This window comes from Xenopus laevis, chromosome 4S (genome assembly GCF_017654675.1).
Source record: "Xenopus laevis strain J_2021 chromosome 4S, Xenopus_laevis_v10.1, whole genome shotgun sequence".
Classification (NCBI taxonomy): Eukaryota; Metazoa; Chordata; class Amphibia; order Anura; family Pipidae; genus Xenopus; species Xenopus laevis.
In genome coordinates, this window is record NC_054378.1 from 107,250,159 (window position 1) to 107,271,870 (window position 21,712).

The following is a 21,712-nucleotide window of genomic DNA, read 5'->3' on the forward strand; positions in this document are numbered from 1 at the left end:
CGCTTGGCTTTCTGTGTGTTACCCTGTGAGTGATGTCATGTGCAGTGACAATGATATACCATTCATGTCCGTTACTGCACACATGGGGGGTAAGTGGGCAGCATTGCTGCTTTAAAAATGCCCATACAGCTGGTGCCATGGGTATCTTGCTGTTATGAGAGTATACATAGAATATCCCTGAGAGTGTACATAGAATATCCATGGAGTGTACATAGAATATCCCTGAGACTGTACATAGAATATCCCTGAGAGTGTACATAGAATACCCCTGAGAGTGTACATAGAATATCCCTGAGAGTGTACATAGAATACCCCTGAGAGTGTACATAGAATATCCCTGAGAGTGTACATAGAATACCCCTGAGAGTGTACATAAAATATCCCTAAGAGTGTCCATAGAATATCCCTGGAGTTTACATGGAATATACATGGAATGGCCATCTTCTCACATCTTCTTTACAGCTCATCAAGTGTTTGGCCTTCCAGAATGCAGGCATGGTAGATATATAGTTGGAGTCTTGTGACAAATGCTCAAAATTGCCTGTGCTATTTATTATGACTTTAAAGGAGAAGGAAAGTCGTTTAGCACTTGGGGTGCCAAATGTTAGGAATTTATCTACTTACCCGAAACCCCGGGCCGGTGCTCCTATCAGCAGAAAACTGCACCAGCCCAGGGTTATTTCAGTGAGCTTCACGGAGCAATCCTCTTCCGGCTTCTTCTTTCTTCAAATTTCCGGCGGCAGACACATGCGCAGTGGAATGAAAAAAACAACTTTTAGTTAAAGTTCGTATTTTCACTCTAATGCGCAAGCCGAGCGGCGAAAAGAAGCCGGAAGAGGAGTGCTCCGTGGTGCTCACTGGAATAACCCCGGGGCGGTGCAGTTTTCTGGTGATAGGAGCACTGGCCCAGGGTTTCAGGTAAATAAATACATTCACTTGGGGTTGCCTAACATTTGGCACCTTCAAGTGCGAAACGACTTTCCTTCTCCTTTAATGGAAACAACCTGACATGACGAATACATGTGGATATCCGGCTGAAACGCTTTATTGCTTTATTTTCAGGCCGAGATCTGTCACAGTAGTGTCACTTTTGGTGAATTGTATAGGTGCCTTGAAATATATTGCGATATATGGACAAACAATCCCTCTTTTGTTTAAAGGGTAAGGCATTTTTTAGTAGCAGTATGCACAAAATGTCTCTGTCTTAAATATATTGATAATGGGTTGAGTGCAGAGGACTCTTGTATTTGTCTCTCTCTCTCTCTCTCTCTCTATATATATATAGTGTATTATATATTACAGGTCTTTCATTGCTGAATATGTTACCTGCTTACCTGACAGTTGTTTTCAGACTACAAATCCTATCTTCTTTAGCTGTCATACAAGTGGCTGCTGCCAGTCGTTTAGTTGCATTTGGAGGGCAAAAGAAACGGCATCCCTAATCTAAACCACTTAAGTAACCAAGAAGTCACTCCAGACAGGGCATAACATTTATTTATTTATAGCTCAGTAGCTGTTTCTCCTAAGTGAATCCACTTCAACGTCTCTGTCAACTCCTCATAGCCATTAGCCAGTGGCATGACTGGGCACTTGGTACGTTTTACATGGATGTCCACACATCTGAATTACACCATCATGGTTGCATCACATTGTTTCATGCTGTTCTCAAGCATGGTCAGAATATATATACATAAGGTTTGAAAGGATAGATGTGGCTTAGCTTTGCACCTATATGGTAAGCGTGATAGATGGGAAAGGTTCAAGACTGGGCATTTTTCAGCCATCTCTGTTAGGATAGCACTAAGCCATGTACTGTATGTCTTCCATTGTTGATAATAAAAATAAACTTCTTCATGAATTATGACCAAAAGGCAGTGCCACAAAGAATGGACTAAAGGTAGCTATGGGTCAAAGAGCAGAACACGCTGAAAGAGAGTCCATTACCCAGAGACTGGGGAGCGTTTAATGAACTGCTAGTAGAGCCCCAACCACTCTATGGTGCAATACATATGTCCGTTAGATGCGCACCAAGAAGCTCACCAAGATACACAATTAGGCGAGTGTAAAAGTTAAATCCAAGTTTATTGATTATTCCATAAATTGTTGTTGATTGGATCATATCAATTTGTCTCAATTCAATGGCAGACAAGATGGGCTAAAGATCTGCTTGTGTGGCCCAGCTTTAGACACTTGTGTGGACTAACTTGAAGAAAGTATTATTTCATTACAAGGTTTCACTAGATGACCAGTAAGTACATGTAACAACTTAATGAAAGAAAACAGGAAAACAGTCACCTTGGCTGGTCTTTATTCTATAAGCACATGAGATCAGCTTTAAAATCAGTGGCTAAGTGTTTGAGTGTAATAGGAAAGCACCGCTTGTTACCCATAGCTCCACTCTGGGTACTTACTTCTGCTTACTGTACATCTGGTGAAACCACCTTAAAGGAAAAGGAAAGCTGCAAAGGCATTTTATTGCCAATATATTAGCTGCAGTAGTGCAAGCTGGAATGCTATATTTATTCTGTAGAATGTTTTACCATATCTGAGTAAAAAAAGCTCTAGAAGCTCTGTTTGTTTAGGATAGCAGCAGCAGTATTAGCTTGGTGTGGCACCACTTCCTGCCCGAGTCTCTTCTTGCTCACTCATAGCTCTGTGCTCAGATTACAGCAGAGAATGGGGGGGGGGGAGAGCAAACTGAGCATGCTCACGCCCGGGGCAAGAAGGTTTAAACTGAAGGCAGGAAGTCTGATACAGAAGCCCATGTTTACACAATAGAAAGAAATGTGGTGTTTCTTTTGACAGAGGACTCAGAGCAGCATTACTTTGAGGGTTTAGTGATGTATTTATATAGACCTTTCTGATAAGGCTTACTTAGTTTTAACCTTTCCTCCTCCTTTAAAGGCACATTACTTAATTAGTTGACTTGTGAATACACATATACAGTTGAATCTCAGCAGAGATAACCTTTCATTATCTTCTGCCAGATGGAACGACAAGCGTTTGACAGCTCTGTAAAAGAATCTACAGTTTAGTCTTTATAAGAACAAATTTCCCTGCAGATGCTGAACCACAAAGTTCAACAGCACATTGACAGCTTATGTCTGGCTGTGGGTTTCTGGGAGTTGTGGTTGGGCAACACAGGGAGGGGGTTCTGTCTGCCCATGCCTGAAAATTAACCTGTGTTTCTTATGAACTCCACAATTTGAAATATAAAGAACATACCTTATATTAGGTACAATCAGCCACAATTATTGTACTTTATCGTAAGGCTGGTTGTAGATTTTAGATAAGGTGTAATTGCACAAATAAAAGAAAATACTATTATAGTTAGAAAAATGGGTTTTCCTTTTTTTGTATTTTATTTATATATTCTTGGCTTGAAAGTGTATACAGTATATGTTTGTTTGGGAGTATGTGTAATATGTATGTGATCTGGAGCGGGATAGGGACATTGCAATTTTGTCTCATTATGTATGCATTTCTTTTTTGTATGCAAAAGAGATGACAAGAATTATGACTATTGTACAAGTATGGGACCTGTTATCCAGAATGCTTGGAGCCTGGGGTTTTCTGGATAACAGATATTTCTGTAATTTGGATCTTCATACCTTAAGTCTACTAGAAAATCATGGAATCTTTAAATAAACCCAATAGGCTTGTTTTGCTTACAATAAGGATTAATTATATAGTAGTTGGGATAAAGTGCAATGTTCTGTTTTGTTATTACAGAGAAAAGGTAAATCATTTTAAAATATTTGGATAAAATGGAGTCTACGTGAGACAGCCTTTCCGTAATTTGGAGCTTTCTGGAAAATGGGTTTCCGGATAATGGATCCCACACCTGTACCTTATTCCAGGCGCATGCTGTAAAATGAAGTTCTTGGGCACAATGATGGCAGGAGTCTGAACCTGGGAAGTTTACATGTGACTTGGGGGGTAAATAAAAGACAATGAATTGGAGTGGGCAGTAAGCAGAGCCAAGAGGCAGCACATGGAAAATACTTGTAAGACTGTCTGGAATGTGCCAGTTTAGAATAGCTGAGCAGCGGAGAGCGATAAACACATTGGCCAATTCAATCACAGGGACAAGGGACAGTGACTGGGCTCAGAAACAGAGCAAGGACGTAGGTTCTGCTGTTAGAAATCTCTGAGCTGATATGAACAACAATGTGAACCAGTCAGCTGGCCGAGGATACTGGGAACTGTAGTTCATAACCACTGGGAGTTTTACAGTGGATTTTAAAATGAATGGCACACATGTTCTCCACTGGTAGATTTCATACAAATATGCATTTTTGGGTGGGAATCTGCCTGTACCAGGGTTGTTGGGTGGATTTTTTTTCTAATCAAATAAAAGGCCGTATGGCTGGGACCAGGCTTTGTTATTCTAAAATGTGGCATGTGACGTAGGCTTATGGAACACATGACTTTTTGACCACCTCTACTGTCTGGCGGGTAACACCGGCAATCAATATGGATTCTGTCAGCCTTTCACCACTTCTAATATTAATCCAGAAAATGTGCACAGAAAAGGGACTGATGGACCTCCGTAGTGTGACAGTGGGTGCAAACTGCCTGTTTGTACTAAAAGGGGTAGAGACTGGGATCCTATGTGATCTTATGATTTACTGATTTTTATTCTTTTGTGCCTGCAGAGCAGCTGGTGTTGGGATCACACAAAGAACTGAAACATGCCTGGGACCAAGACTACGATGCGTTCGTTCTTCAACTCCTTGATGAATCTCAGCCATGTTACATTCTCTATCGGCTGGATAGCCAGAATGCTCAGGGGTATGAGTGGATCTTCCTCTCCTGGTCACCTGACCATTCCCCGGTATGATTTGTTCTCTCTATATGCACCTCTTTAACCACCAATCACTGCCCGTTATTTTTATTATTATATTGATTAGAAACTGCAGTAAGCTCTATTCATCATTAAAGTGGTGAAAACCTTTCCCACCTTTAAAGGAGAACTAAAGCTTAACTAAAGAAGTAGCTAGACATTTGTACATTATGTTTTGGGCTTCTGTACCAGCCCAAGGCAACCACAGCCCTTTAGCAGTAAAGATCTGTGTCTCCAAAGATGCCCCAGTAGCTCCCCATCTTCTTTTCTGCTGATTCACTGCAGATGCTCTGTGCTTCTGTCACTTACTGAGCTTAGGGACCCACTCACAATATACAGAACCCATAGACTATGAATGTCACACTATAAGGCTGATTAGTAATTAATACAGATTATTACTACATGACAGCACAGAAACCAGTGCAATTAGCATCAGAATTTAAAAATAAGCCTTGAAGTATCTGCTTATATTACAGGCCAACCTCGTTTTCTGCTTGATAATTTGCGAAGACCCCTAAACTTAGCTTCTCAACAGCTGCTCAGAGCCCACTGAGCATGTGAGTGTCACAGACACTTTCCAAGATGGTGACCCCCTGTGACAAGTTTGAAGTCCTGGATCATTGCTGCTATTGAGAAGATGAAACTTTAGGCTGGTGCAATAAGTGCAGTATATAAAATATTGCATTTTTAGCCACATTAATTTTAAGGGTTTAGTTCTCCTTTAATAGGAAAATGTAAATGTCCAGTTCTCCACCATGTGAAGATGGAGATATATATGTATATATTTATGTATGTAAATAGCTATGACACGAGCTGCACATAGCAGTGGTGGAGGATCATTTGTTCTTGGGAGTCCTTTGGTGTGGTCAGCAATAAATGCATTGGAGCAATAAATAACAGGAATAATTAATGTCAATAAGGGCACAGGTATATGCCGTTGTTAAACATAACTAGCAGCACCAAGGGAAGGGAAGGCTTTTGTTGGGCATCTTGTGGCTGGACCCATTTATAGTAAACAGTCTAGTGCTTTTATCTTATGTTTATCTGCCATGTGTTTCTTTACCATTATTTGGAACTGGGAATCTGTATCAGTCAGGTTAATAAATACAATGCAGAGCAGTCAATTCGCTGTAGTAATTTATAGATCCGGTTTCAGTATAAAGCAGAAGCAGACATTTCCAACAGCTGTCATATATGGCTTCTGTGTAGTTGCTTCTCGCCTTTCAGTCATTACAGGAGTAATGAACATAATCCCTCAGCCAGTTTATTGCCTGCAGCATATATTCATCCAGCATACAGGGACACATTTCTGTCCAGACCACTGTATTGCAGACATTGGAGTGGGCGATATCCGGCTGATCTGATCGTGGACCCTAGAGCTCAACAATCGGATCAGAATGGAGGCCAAACGGGTGGTCTGATCACAGGACCGCATCGATAAAAAGATGCGGCCGCGATTGAACGGGATTTCTTACTCTGCCCGATCGGCATCTAGCCTTCTTTCAGCCAGATATCGTCCGGGATAGCCCGTCGGAGGGCTCTACACACGTGCCGATAAGCTGCCGACTTGGTCTGTCGGCGCTTTTATCGGCCCGTGTATGAGGGCCTTTAGTCCAGATCAACACATGTTTGTATTTCTGACCTTTTTTAGTCCACATAACATACCCCTGTGGCAAAAACCAAAGTAAAACCTGCCCAAACATTAGAGAAGTACAGCATCCATGGCCACTACAAATTCTTCTTCCAATGTGGTGTACTTAATACAATGCACTATGTATTATGTATTGTATTATGAACTTATCAGTGGGACTGTATATAGGAGAGACTGGGCAAAGTCGGAGAGAGAGAAATACACACCACAGATTCACTGTAACCAATAAAAAACTGGACACACCAATAGGATTTAAGAATTTTGGTTCTTAAGGGCAATTTTACAAAATTAAACAGGTAATGAAAGAAAAATGTGGGAGTACAAACTAATGGAAACTTTCATTTCTCTGGAGAAGAAACTAAACCTGAGCCTTGGGTTTATGGCTAATTATGTGGACTAAGAAAGTCCTGCACCAGGTCAGAAATACCAACATGTGGATCTGGACTAAGAGATCATATGGAATTCCTTTGATTCTACAATCTTACCTCTTACCTTATCTGCTTGTCTCTTGCAGATCCCCTCATAAATGACTTTTTTTTATTTTGTTGGTCATTTGACCTATGAGCTGAATGTTGTATATCTATTTAACAGAGAGCTTCCTTGTAATCCGCTTCGAAGAAGGAACTAAAATGTTCTGACAGCTTGCTATTATATTGGTTAGCCAATAAAGGTATCACCTTTATACCACTTTGTTATTTTATAAATTTTAAAAGGGTTTCCCTGAAACATATGATCAGCTATCAAATATGCAATAAGGTTGGAGCTTATTTATATATATATATATATATATATATATATATATATATATATATATATATATATATATATATATATATATATATAGTCAACTATATATTGTCCATATATTGCAATATATTTAAGCTGGCCAACTACGTCAAAGTCATCCCATATCTGGCCAGTCCTACACTCAATTTTATCTGATTCATTAAGAATTCAATTGCTTAATTATACATTTTACAAAGGGACTAAGTTTTACCTGCAACTTACTTGCTGCTTTCAAAGTAAAACTCCCAAACTTGGCTGCCCTTTTATTAGACACCAGTGGGATCACCTGACTATAGCTGGGAAGGGTGGGAGCTACAACATGGAGCTGGTCACTGCTCCTGTATAACTATAACAAACAAGGGGAAAGTTGTGCTCACCACTAGTTTTTAAAACCATTAGGCGGGGGTGCAATAAGGGTGTGACCACAAAATACATATTAAAAGGGTTTCCCTGAAACATATGATCAGCTATCAAATATGCAATAAGTTTGGAGCATATATATATAAAATTGTATTGGCACATACTGACGTTTCGGCTGCTGCTGCAAATAACTAATACATCCTCCATGATAGATACAAAATCTTGGCGCAAACCTCAAGTGACATCACCGACGTGAGTGAAAGTGTAAAAACGTGTACCTCCCCTATTCATTCATAAAATACTCAAACCACCACCTGAAAGTGAACCGAAACGTCTGTATGTGCCAATAAAAATACACTGACTTTTTTATAAGACCTGAGCAGTGCGGGTTTTCTCACTATATGCATTGAACTTTTTTTGGAACCTGCCCCCAGGCATCTAAATAATTAGTGCCGATATACTAGAGAACACCACAGTTTCATAGTAATCAGCTTGAAAAATGAACTAAAATGTTCTGAAAGCTTGCTATGATTATTTTAGTTAGCCAATAAAGGTATCACCTTTATACCACTTTGTTATTTTTTATTTCAAAAGGGTTTCCCTTTAACATTTTTACTTGCCAACAACTTTACCTGCAATAGAAACAGCCTCCAAGTTTTCATCTGTTTGTATTTTGTTTTCAATAGATTTGTGTCTTGCCATATCAATCTGCATCCACTCCTGTTGTTTTAGTCTCTCTCTCTGCCCCACCACTATATATCCAGTGTTATCTGCTGGAATTCTCTGTGTGCAATTCATAGAGGACTAACATCTCTGTGCTTTTGTTACAGGTGAGGCTGAAGATGCTGTATGCAGCTACAAGAGCAACTGTCAAGAAAGAATTTGGCGGGGGACACATTAAGGACGAAATCTTTGGAACACTAAAGGTTTTTATATATTTCCTTTTTTTTCTGTAGACTAATTAAAGGGCAAGTATAACAATTATATATTAATTGTCATGGTTCACGTCATTTTTTTTTTACATTTTTTGTGTTAGGCAGTTTATTGGTCTGATTGCCAATGATGTTCACTGAACTTCCATTTAAGTTGGTTATAAATTTTAAGATCCAGATATACACAATCTCGGCAAACATCCGAATCCTAATATTTCTGCCGAATATGCGTATCTCAAGTTAGGCAGAAATCTGAAAGGGGTTGTTCACCTTTCGGTTAACTTTTAGAGGCACATTTATCAAGGGTCAAATTTCGAATTCATGTACGTTTTTTAAAACTCCCATGAACTCGAAATTCAAAATTTTTTTATGAAAAATCACATTTTTTAAACTCGTGTGATTAGGATGGAGCCGAAAACTCGATTCTAATTGAATTCAATTCGAATTTTAAAAACATAATCGAGTTTTTTTCTCTGAAAAAACGTGAATGTCAGAAAGGCTGCAAACAGCACCAAATTGATCCCTGGACGTCTCCCATTGACTTAAATAGGGATCACAGGATTCACGGTGCACACAAACAAACCATAAATGTTAGGTCACATGAACCAATTAACAGACAGAGTTCTGTATTTTGCTTCCACACTTCTTCCTGTTCCAGTTAGAGCAGTATTTCTGGTCAGGTGATCTCTGAGGCAGCACACAGACCATCACCAAATGGTGGCTCAAGGCAAGAGATGTAAAAAGGCAAGATTTGATTAAATATATATTCCAGTTTGATAAGATTCTTTAATATGGCACTTAATTTAAAATAAACTATCTGTTGCTTAAAGGGATCCTGTCATCGGAAAACGTTTTTTTCAAAACACATCAGTTAATAGTGCTACTCCAGCAGAATTCTGCACTGAAATCCATTTCTCAAAGGAGCAAACAGATTTTTTTATATTCAGTTTTGAAATCTGACATGGGGCTAGACATTTTGTCAATTTCCCAGCTGCCCCTGGTCATGTGACTTGTGCCTGCACTTTAGGAGAGAAATGCTTTCTGGCAGGCTTCTGTTTTTCCTTCTCAATGTAACTGAATGTGTCTCAGTGGGACATGGGGTTTTACTATTGAGTGTTGTTTTTAGATCTACCAGGCAGCTGTTATCTTAGGTAGCTGTTATCTGGTTACCTTCCAATTGTTCTTTTGTTTGGCTGCTGGGGGGGGGGAGGGGGTTATATCACTCCAACTTGCAGTACAGCAGTAAAGAGTGATTGAAGTTTATCAGAGCAGAAGTCACATAACTTGGGGCAGCTGGGAAATTGACAATATGTCTAGCCCCTTGTCAGATTTCAAAATTGAATATAAAAAAATCTGTTTGCTCTGTTGAGCAGCACTATTAACTGATTCATTTTGAAAAAAAATTTTTTCCCATGACCGTATCCCTTTAAATATTCATCTTGGGTGTATAGTTTTCCTTTAAGGGGCCAATTCGGCATTTTTTATTGACCAGATTTGCATATTCAAAAGTCACAGCCTTGGATCTGAATTTAAACTGAGTTAGGTACAGGTTAAGTGGCTGGGATTTGAACTGAAATCAAAATATAGTCTTGGGGCTTTTACAGGCTTTAGCAATGGACTCATTGCTTCACTGGAATTTGTACTGAGCCAGGTTACAAGCTTAAAGGATAAGTAAATCTTAAAAATAAGTGAAATTGATGAGGGTGCTATTCTAAGCACTTTTGCAATGTACATGCATTATTTATTTATTTTAAATTCCAAGATATTAAAGGATACATGTACTGTTAATATGAATACATTTTGTTACAACAGAAAATAACCAGCAGGTGGTGCTGTTGTAACAAATGTATTTATATTAACAGTACATGTATCCATTCACTTATTTTTAAGGTTTACTTATCCTTTAATGGGCAGGTCATAGGTTTAGACTGGATTTTGATTGCAGGACACGGCCCAAGTATAGACACAGTTTACATGTAGACATTTAAAGGGCAGTTACAAGACTGGATCCATCTAACCTTCAGGTTGAAAAAAGTCTAAGACACCGATAATATGCAGAATGTTTTTGAAGTAACTGTGGAATCCAATGTTACAGGAAGATGTTGCTCTCAGTGGCTACAAGAAACACGTCTCCTCGTGTGCAGCCCCAGCTCCTCTCACTGCAGCAGAAAGGGAATTACAGGCAATCAAGATAAACGAGGTGAGTTACTGAGAAAAGTATTCAGTCCCTTATATAGATATACATACACGACACCCAACGACAGCCATTGCCTGACACATTTAGTATCCACAAGTAATTATAGGCTTATGACATCAGTGGATCAAATTCAGCTGCTGGAGCACTTGCCTGTTGTTTCTACAAAGAACGCATTACTAGAGCAAACAGCAGTGCTCTTTTATTTGCAGTTGTTTTATTTATTGTTTCCAAATCCATCTGAATTTGTGGAAGATATTTGTGATCTTACAGAGGCTGGTCACTGGCAGCTGATTTTCTTGAAGTGTTTAAAGAAACAGTTCAGTGTAGAAATAAAAACCGGGTAAATAGATAGGCTGTGCAAAATAAAAAATGTATCTAACATAGTTAGCCAAAAATGTAATGTATAAAGGCTGGAGTGACTGGATGTGTAACAGAACAGAACACAACTTCCTGCTTTTCAGCTCTCTAACTCTGAGTTAGTCAGTGACTTTAAGGGGGGCCACATGGGATATATCTGTTTGCAATTGATCAGCATTCAGCTCAGATTCAAAAGCAACAGATATGACCCACATGTCCCCCCCCCCCAAGTCTCTGATTTGCTTTTTTGGTTTCCACTGATTGGTTACCAGACCGTAACCAATCAGGAAGTAGTATTCTGGCCATTATGTTGCACGTCCAGTCGCTCCAGCCTTTATAGATTGCATTTTTGTCTAACTAACTATAATAGGATTCACTAAATAAATAATGTTTCTATCTATTTACCCAGTTTTTATTTTCACTGAACAATTCCTTTAAGTGCAGATGATAAAATGCTGTATGGCTGCAGCCAGCCTACAAGCTCCAGCTTAGACACTGCTTAATAAAAATTGCATGCAGCAAGCGTAAAGGAACAGTAACACCAAAAAATAAGTGTTTTAAATTAATGGAAACATACTGTCGCCCTGCTCTGTTTAAACTGGTGTGTTTGCTTCAGAAACACTACTATAGTTCATATAAACAAGCTGCTGTGTAGCACTGGTGGACATTGAAAAAAGGCTATATGGCAGAGAATAAATAGTGGATAACAGATAACACCATTCTTTTCTACAGAGCTTATCTGCTATCTTCTTAGCAGCCTGAGCCATTTCTCCTTTGAATGGCTGCCCCCATGGCTACACAGCAGCTTATTTATATAAACAATAGTGGTGTTTCTGAAGCAAACACACCAGTTTTACCAGTGCAGGGCAACACTGCTTTATATTTAATTACTTTAAAACAATTTAATTTTTTGATGTTACTGTTCCCTTAAAGCTGCCCTTAACTAGACCAAGCAATAGGTTGCACCACAGCTGGTCACACAGATCCTGTCTTTGATTTAGCACCCCTTGATTGAATGCTGTTCTATAGCAGCTAGTATCGTTTTCTCCATGGAGTGTTGTCCTCACTAGAGTAAGTTACATGTAATGAGGCCACGTTGAGGTGACCAGCCAAGCTGAACTTTGACCCATCAGGAGAGGACCACATTAATGCTGTTTTATGTAGTCCTTGCCCAATGGGATTTCCATCCTATTAAATAAAATTGGACGGATGTCTCAGTTATTTCATTTTCATTTTGTTATAACTCTTCTCCCAGCATTCACCACAGTTGGTCAGTGCTCAACAGAGGGTATTGAGAACTGCAGTTAATTACATTTTGAGTTACATTGGCTAACTGGGCAGTTATTACTTACAGTACCTGTAATTCTAGTGGCCCTACTCATAAAATCTTGGCAGATTGGTATGTTTCTGTAAGGGCAGAGACACACACTAAGATTCGGGGAGATTAGTCGCCCAGCAACAAATCTCCTCTTCTTCGGGACGACTAATCTCCCCGAACTGCCTCCCGCTGGCTGAATGTAAATCGTGGGCAGGATGGCAATCGGTATGCTTCGTTTTCCGAAGCTGCCTCACAAGGAAACTTTGGGCGACTTCAGAAAATGAATTGCTCCGAGTGCCATCCTGCAGCGAGTGCCTTTACCCTAAATCACACTGTTAGACAATGAAGTTCCCCATTAACTATCTGTGTCTTTGTTAAGGTGAAAACTGAAATCAGCGTAGAGAGTAAACAACAGACCCTGCAAGGACTCTCCTTTCCTTTGAGGCCACAAGCGGAGGAGGCAATCCTGCTCTTAAAACAGAAGAAAATCAATTATATTCAGCTGGTAATTCTGTTCTTACTTCTTTGATAAATCCTTACATAATTCTCACACAGCATGATTCCTAAAACTTTCCCGACTCTGCAAGTGAAAGCTTTGTATGTAATGCTCTGTTTTTTCCAAGAACTTCTAACATCTCTTTGTGGCTGCCTTATGTGTTCTCTGCCGTTTTCATCTAGCTTTAAATCTCAGACCAAGCCCTCCTTCTTCCATTGAGACCAGTGCAGTCATACAGTAGGTTCCATATTGTACTACAACAGTGGTGTTATGCAAAGACATTTTAGAAACTTTTGGAAACCATAGCAACTCTTAACAGGGCCCATTACTTGTTGGACAGCCCTGACTTAGGTCAATTACTCTGTGGTCTGTAGAATCCTTTTCAATACCCGCTTTCTGGCAGTTTATGTAAATGATAACACACAGGTGCTTTTACCACTATTGACTGACATTGTATTTTGGCTAACCTGTTGTGTAGAGATTGGATCTAGAAAAGGAGACTGTAGACCTGGTCCATACAAAGCACACAGAGATACAAGACCTTCCAGGAAGAATACCACAAGACACAGCTCGTTACCACTTCTTTCTCTACAAACACTCTCATGAAGGAGACCACTTGGAATCTGTAGGTAAGGCCACAATTGTTTGATATGATATTAGGCTTTACTCTGGGAATGGACAACCTGCAGCCCTGATGTTATTGTTCTGGTGCAGTTCAGCAGGATCCAGCATTGCTTTTCTTGCTGTTTTTACATTCTTCTTCAGTTCTGGACTGGCCTGCTGAGGCACCAGGATTTTTCCTGGCCTGAGTTGGGCCATTTGCCCTTTCTATCTTTTCCAGGGCTGCTCTTGTGTTTTCATTTATGCCCAGCAGTGATGAAACATAGCAAAATGTTACTTTTGGAGTCTGTGGGTCAGGAATTGACTGATGCCAAATGTATTGCCACAGATTAACACAAGAATCCAGGCTGTTAATTTTACAGTATATGGCAGACATGCCCAGTATAAATGGAAGAGCAAACAGATTACACAAAACCACACTATCGATTTGGCCTGCACACTGCCTGTCTGTGCTGCCCTCTGCAGTCTGTCTGTATCCACTGCATTGCTTGGTGCTCTTATGTTTAATAGAAACATAGACCAATGGAGGGCACTCTAATATAGCAAAGAGCTGTACAATATTTGATAATTAATTCAGGTGCATAAAACCAAAAGCGCCCTTCATATAGATCACCCAAAAAATAACATTTTTCAATAACGTACACTTAAGAAGTACAAACAAGGTGGTATTGCATAAAGAAATCTCTTTATAAGAAGGTAATTCATTAAACAAAAGTTTTTAGTATATACAATACATCAACCAATAAATTAACAATAAAATGTAAATACATACCACTACAGTGCAAAAAATGTATAAGGAAGTGGATATACTGGCCAAAGATTTAGACTCTAACGTGGCCACAGGCCGATAATCAGCCCCCTCCCTGTGTGTGGCTATAGCCATACTGGGCTAAGCTTGGTCCCATTACACAGCTTCTACCAGCAATAATTCAATCAGAGCACAATGCAACAAACAGAACACACAGGAAAGCCCCAGTGTCCACAAAGCATTGGTCCTAAATCTAGAATTTTCCTTAAACTTCAGAGAAATTGCATCTAGTGGGCAAATTGTTTTGAAAAACTGCTTTCTTGGCTACAGTATATCCGTTACCGTAACAATGAATCTTCAAATGTCGGGATATCAGTGTTTTTCTCAGCAAAAAGATAACACGATAGGGCTCCTACTGGTGGGTCCTTAGTGCCCCAGTCTGGCACTGTTCTTGATATAGTATCAGTTTTTACCAGTGTTAACTTGTCTCTTTTATTTCAGTGTTTATCTACTCCATGCCGGGCTACAAATGCAGCATTAAAGAGCGAATGTTGTACTCTAGCTGCAAGAATAGACTTCTGGATTCTGTGGAACAGGATTTTCTAATGGAGATTGCCAAGAAGGTAAGAGCTACACACACACACACACACTTTTTATTCCAGCAATATCACTGAGCATTACTTGCATGCTAGGATACATAGTGCAGAACAAAACACTGTAGCACAATTCATTTAACATTTTTGGAATCAAACCTTGGTACAACTGTGAGTTAGAAAGTGCACACCCTGAAACAAAATTAAAAGGGGAGGTTCCAATTCAAATCAGAGTCCTACATAGTACAGATATGGGATCCATTATCCGGAAATCTATTATCCGAAAAGAGATTCCATTTTATCCAAATAATTCAAAATTTTAAAAAAGGATTTACGTTTTCTCTGTAATAATAAAACAGTACTTTGTACTTGATCCAAACTAAGATATTATTAATCCTTATTAGAAGCAAAACCAGCCTATTGGGTTTATTTAATGTTTATATGATTTTATAGTAGACCAAAGGTATGAATATCCAAATTATGGAAAGAACAGTTATCTGGTAAACCCCAGACCCCAAGCATACTGGGTAACCGTTCCCATACCTGTACCCACAAAATACCTGCAATAGTAAAGGTTTGAGTAGAAAAGCTGTGATGTCCTGACTGTGTTAGTGGTCTGCAGTTAAAGGGAGATGGGTGCTGATAAGGCTTGGGTCAGCTTTTGTCAGGTTCATGTAAACAGGCATTTTAGGGTCAATTCATGTGCATGGGTCTGGGTCAGATTGCAAGTCTAAAACATGAAATTGACAACTCCATTTACAAAAATAAAAATACATGGAGAACTGCACATTGTCAAATCAAATTTGGTAATTTCATGTCAGACATTAACACAGAGTTTGTTAGCCATCTATAGTCATAAAAAAATAGTGAATAAAGGAGAACTAAACTCTAAAAATTAATGTGGCTAAAAATGAAATATTTTATATACTGAACTTATTGCACCAGCCTAAAGTTTCAGCTTCTCAATAGCAGCAATGACACTCACATGCTCAGTGGGCTCTGAGCAGCTGGTGAGAAGCTAAGCTTAGGGGCCTTCACATTTTATCAAGCAGAAAAGGAGGTTGGTCTGTAATATAAGCTGATGCTACAAGGCTGATTGTTAAATTCTGATGCTAATTGCACTGGTTTCTGTGCTGCCATGTAGTAATTATCTGTATTAATTACTAATCAGCCTTATATTGTGACATTTCTATTCTATGTGTACTGTATATTGTGAGTGGGTCCCTAAGCTCAGTAAGTGACAGCAGCACAGAGCATGTGCAGTGAATCAGCAGAAAAGAATATGGGGAGCTACTGGGGCATCTTTGGAGTAACAGATCTTTACTGCTAAAGGGTTGTGGTTGCCTTGGGCTGGTACAGAAGCCCAAAACATAATGTACAACATTTCTAGCCTATCTCTTTAGTTCAGCTTTAGTTCTTCTTTAAAGGAGGTACAGAAAAAGGGGCAGATTCTAGGAGCCCCTTTCCAAAGCGGCCATGGATTCCTGTAGACAGGGGGTACTATTTAGAAATGTGTTAGGGGAAGTTTTTGAGTGGTGGAGCAACTTCCAGAATAACAATAGCTTTTCCTTTTGTCTTCCAGATTGAAATTGAAGATGGCGCTGAACTTACGGACGAATTTCTGTACGATGAGGTTCATCCTAAGCAGCATGCCTTCAAACAGGCTTTTGCCAAACCCAAAGGACCTGCGGGTAAACGTGGACAAAAGCGTTTAATTAAAGGTCCGGGTGAAAACGGGGAGGACAGTTAAACACAGAATCAACATGGTCGTTTTTCAAAATTGCAGATTGTCCTTTTACAATATTCAGGAAGTGTTTTGGTTCATTTGCTTTTCTACAATGAGACAAGAGGACCTGGTGTGCGGCCCCTGGAGGGGATTCCTGCTTACCTCTTCTCTAGTTACATAGGTTTGTTACATTGAGATGGTCCGGACTGTGTTTATTTTTGTTGTTTTTTATTTTAAGCTTCTGCATTAGCACCCGTTCTTCCCGAGCTTGCCTATAATACACATTTCCTGTGCCAATTTCACAATTTAGTTGGACAATTTCACAGGTAATACATATTTACTGTACCTGTTTCATGCCAGTGGGGACATTACAGTGCCTACTCCATCTGTATATACAAAGGCAACTTGGCCAGTTTATTGAATTGCAAGTCACTTGGCTTCCCTACTTTTGTTGTGTTCGTTTAGTAACATGCCCTCAGTATGCCCTGTGCTGGTCTGCCTGTGTTACAGTGTTGCTGTAATTTACATTTCTGGGCAACAGGTATCATCCAGCGTTAATTAATATGTATTCGACCCAAATGTTAAAGTGCAATAACATCAAGGGACAGAGAGACTGGGCTACACACCCCTTGGGAACAGCAAGGGTTAACAAAGGTCTGCCCTTTCTCCTCCTTGGTGCTGAAATGACATAACACTGCACTTGAATAGATAGGTTGGCTCTCCATGCTTTAGCTTGGCACATATTACAGTCCTTCTTATGACATCTCATACTGTTACATTAGTCCCTGGGAGTGATGATGCACATTCCAGACAAAAACATTAACAACGATCATAGTCTACCTGGAGGGAAATAAATTGTCAGTATATTCTTACCCTTAGCTCGAAATTTTCTATGAATATATATTAAAAAACAAATAAAAAAAGGGAATAAAAGTGATACTTTTTTTAAATACAAATGATTTATTTTGTTTTTGTTGGTGCATGGAGCAATGTGCTGTTGTGTTTCTGTTCTTTCCTACTGCAACTGTCACTCTGTGGCCCCCCACCAGCGGAGACTGGTTGGCTGCCAGTTTCAGTAGAACCAGTTAAGGCTAGATCTGAAGTGAGTGATGATTAAGGCTCAGAGGAGAAGCTCAGCGCAGAGTAAAGGAATGTTTAATAAGAGGGAGAATTCAGGTTGCTATTGGCCGATGCTCAAGTTTGACCGTAAGAGCCAGGAAAAGGATTTCATAGCAACTGCTGCAAACAGGCAAATGTTCTGCAAAAAGTTCTTGGTAAAGAACAAGCCCACTGCTAAGGTGTTTGTTTGGGTGGGGAGGCCTGAGATCTCTCTGAGATATAATTTAATGGGTTTGAGCTTAAATATCTGTGCCAAGGGACTGAATCATGCTCCACTGGCTGCTGCTTTTGTGTTCTCTGGGGCTAAATGAGATGCATGTTGAAAGATTGTAGAGATTAAATGAGCAACTGCTTTCCTGGAAGGGATACCTGCAGTTCGGGTGACAGGGCCTGGGGCATAATAGATTTTGCAAGGCCCCCACTGTTGAAAGTATTGGATGATCTGACCCATAGGGATTTTCATTAAAGCAAAACTATACCCCCCAAACAATGTAGGTCTCTAGAAAAATATATTGCATTAAACAGCTCATATGTAAAACCCTGCTTCATGTAAGTAAACCATTTTTATAAGAAAATACTTTTTTAGTAGTATGTGCCATTGGGTAATCATAAATAGAAAATTGGCATTTTAAAAAATAAGGGCCGCCCCCTTGGATCGTATTATTCACGGTGCACACAAACAAACCAAACAAAGTATACTTTTTAGGTCACATGACCCTTCGTTATATTAATGAAGCAGATAAAAGCCCTGGAGTTGATTTGAGGGGGGGGGGTGCTTATATGTGGAAGATTTTACTGTGAACAGACAACATGCGGTCAAAGGTGCTCTCCATGCAGGTGAAACAAGCCATCCTTAAGCTGCAAAAACAGAAAAAACCCATGCGAGAAATTGCTACAATATTAGGAGTGGCAAAGTCTACAGTTCGGTACATCCTGAGAAAGAAAGAAAGCACTCGTGAACTCAGCAACGCAAAAAGACCTAGATGTCCACGGAAGTAAAGGAATTTGATGAGCTGAATCTAGACAGCTTAGTTTTGCAAACAACAGAAGGCAGAAGAGGGAATTGCACAACTTCAGGAATCCAGATCTCATCATTCTGTATCTAGTAGACACTCCACAAGATTCTCCAAATCCCTACAATCGGGATCTTCCATTTTACGTCACCAGCTTATTCAGGCACACACAGACGCTGGTCACTGAAGTCCAGACAGCCTTTGTGCAAAGGAAAGCAGAAATGGAAGCAGAAGCCGCATGCAAAAAAGCAGAAATGGAAGCCTTGGAAAAGCAGTGTGAACATGCCATAGCAAGGTTGAATGTCTTCAACAAGAGGCTAGTGAGAGTAAAAGGAATCATAGCATTCCAACCGACAGAAAGGGTTAACTTGAATGCATTACCAACTATGTTCTAAATGAAAGCAGAAGACATTCAGTTGTATCTAATGCAAGAGCCCCCTTAGATGTTTCTCCAAAACTTCAGCTCCCAGTCAACATGGTTGCGTTGCTAGACCAAGGTCTGTACACTGCAGGTTCTGGTCCTAGAGACAGTTTTAACTACTTTTGCTCTAGTTCATCAAGCCACAGCATCACAGAAAGCTATGAGCACTTGTATGGAAATACCAGACAATCTCCCCTACTATGGGGATAATCACTTACCACAAATCTTCCACGCTCTCAACCAGCGTCAAAGTTGAATACTTTTGCACTAGCCTTTGTTTCCAACTCTGTTCACCTGAAGCCATAAATCCAAGGTCTGGAAATGCGGACTTGTCACAGTTTGCTAAATAAATGCTTCGCAAACAAATTACTAAGACAGGCCTCACTAAATTTGATGTCAAACCTGAAATTTACAGAGGCTGTAAGTCCACCTTTAAGACCACAATTAGTGGACTAGACATCACAGCTTCAGAAAAATTTGATTTGCTTATCAGGTGGCTAGGTCCCCAATCCACTGAACGTATCGAGACTCAAAGCAGTACATATGGACAATCCTGCTGCAGGACTTAATGCTGCTTTGAACAGACTTGAGCGTAGCTTGCCCTGAAGCAATTGAGGATGCTTTGTTCAGAAGGTTGCAAAGCTTCCCAAAGGTATCTGGCAAAGACAACCTAAGATTTCAAGAGCTCAGCGATCTTCTTTTGGAGCTCCAACTCTCCAAGGCTGATGTCCATCTCCCTGGCCTTAGTTACCTCAACACGCACGTGGAGTCAACTCTATAGTTTCCAAGCTGCCATACAGTATCCAGGAAAGGTGGGCATTGCTTGGGTCAAAGTACAAGGAAGAGAATCAAGTTGCATTTCCTCCCTTTTACCACTTCGGTGAGTTCATCAGAAGAATTGCAGACATTAGGAATGACCCAAGATTCTCATAAAGTGAATTCATCCCTCTTGGTCCAAATGTTCCAAGATCCACAAGTCTATGGCCTACACTCAGACAACGCAGAAATCCAGTGCAACAAAATTGAGAATCCAAATCGTCAATGCCCTTTACATAACAAGCCACATCCGTTCAGGAAAAAAAACCCTGAAAGAGCGCAAGGAACTTTTAAGGAAATTTGGGGAAATTTTGCCTCCACAGAACACCTTGCCAAAGATTAAGGCGACTATTAAGTGCATAGAATGCAACAGTGATGATCATGTACAAGCACTTCACAGTTCCTCCGTGTTGTCAGATAACTCTCCTGTGGCAAAGCAAGACGGGGAGAGCACAGATCAGACAGCACCTCCCACCTCAGTATCCTCTACGTGTACTAAACTCTGTGGAGACGGACTGCTTGACAAGTCTTGTTCAAAAATATGATTGGTTTGAGTATACCCCAATGGACAACCTGAAAGGGCTGTGAGAGTGTATACTCCAGTGTATACATCCTAGATGATCAGAGTAACGGTCTCTTGCAAGATCAACGTTATTTGACCTGTTTAACATAAAGCGAAATGCCCTTCCCTACACCCTGGGCACCTGTGCTGGCACTATGGAAGTTTCAGTAAGATAAGATAAGTGGTCTTGTAGTAGCTCCTCTGAATGACGGTATAGAAATACCATTGCCCACTCTCATTGAGTGCAACCAGATTCCAACTGACAGAGAAGAGATCCCTACTCTTGCAGCTGCCTCTCACACCCTCACTTGAAAGTTATAGCTGATCAGATACCTGATAGAATAAAATACAGAGCTGTAAAAGCAGTGTCTCTGGGTTGTAAGTCCTACAGTTTTTTTATGGCCACACAGTGTGCTCGAGAGTTCCACAGCCTTCTTTCTATGACACTGTTTTAATATGTTCTGACCCTAGAACATGTGGCATGACCGATAATTGGCCCACTACATTTTAGAGTTTTTGTAAATTGAATAGGGACATATAATAACAGATGTCCCACACCCCCCTTCAGCACTCGCAACACTGGGGACCTGAGCATTTTCAATCTCGAGGTCGCTGCACACCAGATAGAATTTTTTGAGAAAATGCATAAAATAGTAATTTTTTGGACACACTCATGCATCAGCTTTTTAAAATTGTGCACGAAAGATGGAAACCTAATGGAAACTATAGAAATGCCAACCCTGGTGCATCTCCCCCAGCACTGTCCCAGTCCCTGGAAGATTATAAAGATTTAATAAACATGTATGCAATACACAGTATAGAGATAAAAGGCAAGGAAATATTGGGTAGGAGAAAGAGGGCTGTAAGATGTAGCTAGAAAGTGGTAAATTGGGCTGGTGGGATCCATCCCTCAATAGAAAGCATGAATGGGAATATGGGATGGAAAAAGATATAAGGAGGATATAAAAGGAGGAGAAAGAGAGAACATTTTATCATATTTTATTAGTTTTATTACGAGTGCTGCTTTGTAGCAACTAAAATTGTTCCTTTCCCATAGCCCTTGAAAAACGAATGCTGACCATTTAAGGCCAGTTACCCATGCTCAGCTCTGAAACCAAATGAGTGGATCCTTTAGCCAAACGTGTGAATG

At 40.0% G+C, this 21,712-nt stretch overlaps 1 protein-coding gene across 1 annotated transcript in view; it reads left to right on the forward strand.

Annotated features, from left to right (window-relative positions):
* Window positions 1–17,583, forward strand: part of twf2.S (twinfilin actin binding protein 2 S homeolog) — a 38,165-nt gene extending 20,582 nt beyond the window's left edge. The window contains 7 exon segments of the mRNA NM_001094452.1: window positions 4,659–4,837; window positions 8,474–8,569; window positions 10,671–10,775; window positions 12,827–12,952; window positions 13,422–13,572; window positions 14,814–14,935; window positions 16,488–17,583. Coding sequence (NP_001087921.1) covers window positions 4,659–4,837; window positions 8,474–8,569; window positions 10,671–10,775; window positions 12,827–12,952; window positions 13,422–13,572; window positions 14,814–14,935; window positions 16,488–16,655 — 947 coding nt within the window. The 3' untranslated portion in view covers window positions 16,656–17,583.
* The last annotated feature ends 4,129 nt before the right edge of the window (window positions 17,584–21,712 follow it).